Source organism: Triticum aestivum, chromosome 2B, assembly GCF_018294505.1.
Source record: "Triticum aestivum cultivar Chinese Spring chromosome 2B, IWGSC CS RefSeq v2.1, whole genome shotgun sequence".
NCBI lineage: Eukaryota > Viridiplantae > Streptophyta > Magnoliopsida > Poales > Poaceae > Triticum > Triticum aestivum.
Window position 1 is genome coordinate 785,532,897 of NC_057798.1, and position 4,465 is coordinate 785,537,361.

General features: G+C 48.6%; 1 protein-coding gene across 2 annotated transcripts; it reads left to right on the plus strand.

Moving 5' to 3' along the window:
* The first annotated feature begins 844 nt into the window (after window positions 1-844).
* On the plus strand, window positions 845-3,039 carry LOC123047401 (predicted GPI-anchored protein 58). Of its 2 annotated transcripts, none has more exons than XM_044470944.1 (2): window positions 845-1,507; window positions 1,607-3,039. In XM_044470944.1, the coding sequence occupies exons 1-2, from the start codon at window positions 1,426-1,428 to the stop codon at window positions 2,158-2,160; spliced, it is 636 nt and encodes a 211-aa protein (XP_044326879.1). In that variant the 5' UTR covers window positions 845-1,425; the 3' UTR covers window positions 2,161-3,039. The 2 variants fall into 2 exon arrangements, with proteins under 2 accessions (XP_044326879.1, XP_044326878.1); XM_044470943.1 differs by having other exon boundaries at window positions 865-1,507; window positions 1,602-3,039.
* Window positions 3,040-4,465: the final 1,426 nt, after the last annotated feature.

A 4,465-nucleotide genomic window follows, 5' to 3' on the forward strand; every position in this document is an offset into this window, starting at 1 on the left:
GTAATCTATTTTTCTAAACATAAAACGTACTTCTTTAACTCACTCTAAATAAATTGAATTATGTGTAATATGTTGTTGTTATTTAACAACTATGTGTAAAAATCATTATGAAAATCTAACCATTTATAGATCAGCGGCTACTCCTTCGATGTGAGAGTATGCATCATCCGCACACCTGTAATAGTTTCAAATATGTCATATATTAATTCCTATATATCGCAATCCCTATTAACACTAATTCATATTTATGTTTTCCCACTTCAAAAATATGATGACCAGAAAGTAAAGAATTTACAATGCGTGTAACTCTTTTGTTGACACGTTGTCGCCAACAGTAGGAGCACACCCTTCACACCAACATGACCACTTCCCTGGCCATTATCATCGGGTCTCGATGAGGATCAGGAATATGTACGCAGAGCTGTGGGGCATATTGTACAATGGAGGGTAGTGCTCTCCCTCCTAGGTGTCGTGCTGAGCGAAACATGGCACAAGCAAGATGCACCGTTGTCGCACTTTCTCTATTCTTCATCCCTCGCTCTCACCTCCCTATCTTACCGATGACATCCATGACATCCAGAGTTGACGAATATCTTGAAGGTTAGCAAGTGCATGCGAGCTTCAAATATCTTCTCTGTTAAGAAATATTTCTTTTTAATATTTCACTCACTTTTAATTAGTATACTCTCTCCGTCTTAAAATAAATGTCCCAACTTTGTATTAACTATAGTATTCCCTCCATTTGTAAATATAAGTCTTTTTAAACTACATACGGAGCAAAATGAGTGAATCTTTACTTTAAAATATGCCTATATATATTCACATGTAGTCCGTATTAAAAAATTTAAATACACTTAAATTTAGAAACGAAGGGAGTATAAAATTGTGTATAAAATTGTATTGAGAGACTTATTTTATAACAGAGGGAGTATCTGATAATGTGGTGACAACTAACAACATCAAGGAATAGTCGGTGCTCTTCCGTAAAATAAATAATCGATGCTAGCACGCATGCACCGAGTAGCTTCTATGGTGTAGCCGGTACAACATGAAGAAAAGCACCGACCGCCCACTGCTTGCCTTATCCCATCGCCACTCCTCTCCTTCTCTTATCCAGATCGCCGTCCCAGCGTGGTCCTCTTCCTCTTCTCCATCCAACCCAGCCAGAAGCTTGATCTGGCCGTTCGCCCCAGTCGCCGGTCCCGTGGGTCAGCAGCCTCGCCTCCACCCGATTCAGTCGCGTCCTCCTTCCCAAGGCTTTCTCCGATCTGCCAACCCACCACCCCACCACGCCTCGCTCTCTCTGCCCCCTCCTTCCCCACGCAGCGCCGATGGGGCAGGGCCTCCGCGGCCGCCGGCGCCCTCTGCGACTCCTCTTCTCCATGATTCGCCCGCTATTACTCCTCTCCTCCACGATTCGTGGTGATGTTGGGGTGGCATCTTCTTCGAGCGGGAGGTGTGCCTCGTCCTCGCACATGCTCGGCCGCGCCATCGGAGCCCCCCGCAGGTTGCCTGCCCGTCGCCCTCACCTTCACTCTTCTTCCCCTTTCAATTCTGCTCTATCCTCTCTGAATATCTCCCCCTCTCTCTCTCTATTCAAGTGTAGAGGCAGTGCTCCGCCACCCGATGCTGTTCTTCGCGTCGTCCCGCGCTCCCAAAGCTGGGAACCGGCTCCCCGCCTCCAAGTTCTCGGCATCGACGTCCCGTGCTGCCTGCATCCTCGCCAAGCCTGACTCGCAGCCGTGTAGCCCGAGCTCGCCAAGGCGCTTCAACTCCGCCGCCGCGCCATCATCTTCAGGCGCTCGAGCACGAGCACAAGCTCGCCCGCGCCTCACCTCTCTCTGCCGCTCCGTCCGCCGCCCGCGGTGCCGTGACCCGTCACTGCCGTGCCCTGCATCACTCTGTAGCCGCGCCGCCTGGGTCGATGCGGTCAGCGCTCCCAAGCCGTTGACCCCGCGCCAGGGGACGACTATTTCCTCCCATGCGTGCGCGCCCGTGCTCCAGCCCTCCCCTCCCCATGCTGCCGGCACACTCGCGCCGCGGGGCCGTATCCAGCCTGTGCCTGGACGACGGAAGCCCCCCCACTGTCCGTGCGCTCCGGCCAGCTCCCTGTCGCGCTCGAGACCTCCTCGAGTCTTCCCGCCGAGGCCTTCCCGGTGACCAGCCTTTGACTTGGGTCTCCTGTCCGCCTCGGCGCGGACGCCCGCCACGACGCCGGTGGCAAGCGGCGGCGCGTGCCCGGCGATGGAGAACGGCAGGATAAGCGGTGAGAGGCGCGGTGGTGAGCCAGTCCAATAAGAGATAAGGGTTGCGGGTATAATTTCTAACAAATGCAGGGGGTTTTTACGCAAAAACAAAACATTTTTCTAAATTGCCACTAAAATAGGGACTGCGGGTTGATTTATGTAAACCGAGGGGCTTTTTTGTAAAACTGCCAGGACGACGAACGACAGAAACCCAATTCTCCAATTGCGGGACGAAAACTAATGGTAGAAAAAAAATCAATTGCGGGACGAAACTAAGAATATCACCTTGCTTTGATAGTAGGTATAGATGTGCAACGCACGAATCCATAAAAAACTGATTTTTTTTACTATTATATATGCTTTGCTTCTTCATTTTCTTTTTTGAGGGAATACTGTCTATTTCTTCGGATTTACTTAATCATTCTTACAAAGCGGTGAATATCAATATCTGCGACGGTGGCGGCAAGACGCTGGTGGTGGCACGGTTCGCGGCTTACAAGGTCGTGCTCTAGAGATCGATCGGGTCGACTGTTTGAGAACATTCCAAATTATAATTTTTGTTTTTTGGATTGCTAATTAAAGTACTTTGATTGATTGATAGACTGTTTATTGTTGGAATGCTAATTAGGGTGACAATATTTATTTTTAAATCCTAATTACATTGCTTAATTGCTAATTATGATGCTTTAATGGGTACAACATCATTGGCGCAATGTAGGCTATTAGATATAAAGATACGAAGAGTTTCTGCCATAGCTTGGTTGTTTAATAGTAGCGGAGATTGTAATTGATCTGTTGCCGTTTTTTTACTTTGCACTTTGATTTGTTGCCCTCTTTCAGGTGGTTCCCACATAATATGAATAGAATATCACTCACCTACAGACTGACCATCCCCGCCTCTCGCCCTCAATAACGCTAGAGGATGGCGGTCGGAGGCGGCGCCTGCCATTCCCGGCCAGCCCTACTCTACCCCTCCCCCCTAATCGATCTGCGCTTATCGTCGCCCCGCAACTGCTAGTTCATGGCCATGCAGGCGTTGGACGAGCACCAGGACATACACCGGCAGGAGTGCACGCTACCTCCTCTCGCAGTGCTCCAGCGACCGGAGGGAGTGGCGACGACCGTAAGCAACCGACAACAGGGACAAGAGCTTGGGATGGTGGCAGATAGTGAGCCGCACGGGGCGGGGAACAGCGTGCCCCACGTCACCCACGACAGTTAGCACTCCGGTAGCTCGGCGTCGACAAACTGGAGGATCTCGGCAAGGAGGAGGGGGAGGCGGCCATCACCAGGGCGACGACGACGGTGAACAGGTTCATCCCCTGCCGATTTGATTTCAGTTGGCTGGAATACCTGGTCAAACTAGCACAAAGGGGTATTATGGTCCACTATTTTATTCATATATTGTGTCAGTCATTTCAAGTATTGTTTTTGTGTGAAAAAATGGTAAAAGATGAAAGTGCAAAGTAAAAGGTGGCAACATTTTTTTTTCGAAAAGGGGGGGCTCCCCGGCCTCTGCATCAAGAGTGATGCATACGGCCATCTTATTAACCAAGAAACAAATTGTGCCAACAAAGTTCCAAAGTCTCAAACTCAAACTTAAAGAAAGAAAAAGCAGCTCACACAGAGCGGAAAAGGCTAGATACAAAAACTAGCCAGAAAAAGATGCCACAACCGGCTGGCTAAAAAAGGTAGGTAAATTAATTGCCTATCATATTACATGACCGCCATCCAAACCGGTTGAAGATATCCCGAGCTACCATCTCCCAACTGATAGACCCAGTAACCAAATGCTCCCTGGCCTCCATCGGAGTGAGTAGCGACCACGAACGGATCACTGCCGTAGCTCGGAAAATAACCTGCAAAAAATGAATCCGTGATGTTCTGTTAAAAACCAAATCATTTCTGCAAAGCCAGATGGTCCACAGCAACGCGCAAACTCCAACCCGAATATGTCTTGCTAAGGTAGACTCAATCCCATTAAGCCAAGTCCCAAATAAAGAATTAACAGTAGTCGGTGGAGTAATGTTAAAAGCAATGTGGACCGTCCGCCAAAGGACCTTGGCCAACGGGCAATCAAAAAAGAGGTGCTTAATCGTCTCATCCCGATCACAGAAACTACACCTAGTAGGTCCTGTCCAATTACGCTTTATTAAGTTGTCCTTTGTTAGAATAACTTGTTTATGGACAAACCACATAAACACTTTTATTTTCAAAGG

Coding starts and splice junctions, on each gene's coding strand:
- LOC123047401 (XM_044470943.1), top strand. CDS start 1,332: ATGGGGCAGGGCCTCCGCGGCCGCCGGCGCCCTCTGCGACTCCTCTTC. Junction 1,508..1,601: donor GCCATCGGAGCCCCCCGCAG/GTTGCCTGCCCG, acceptor TCTCTATTCAAG/TGTAGAGGCAGTGCTCCGCC.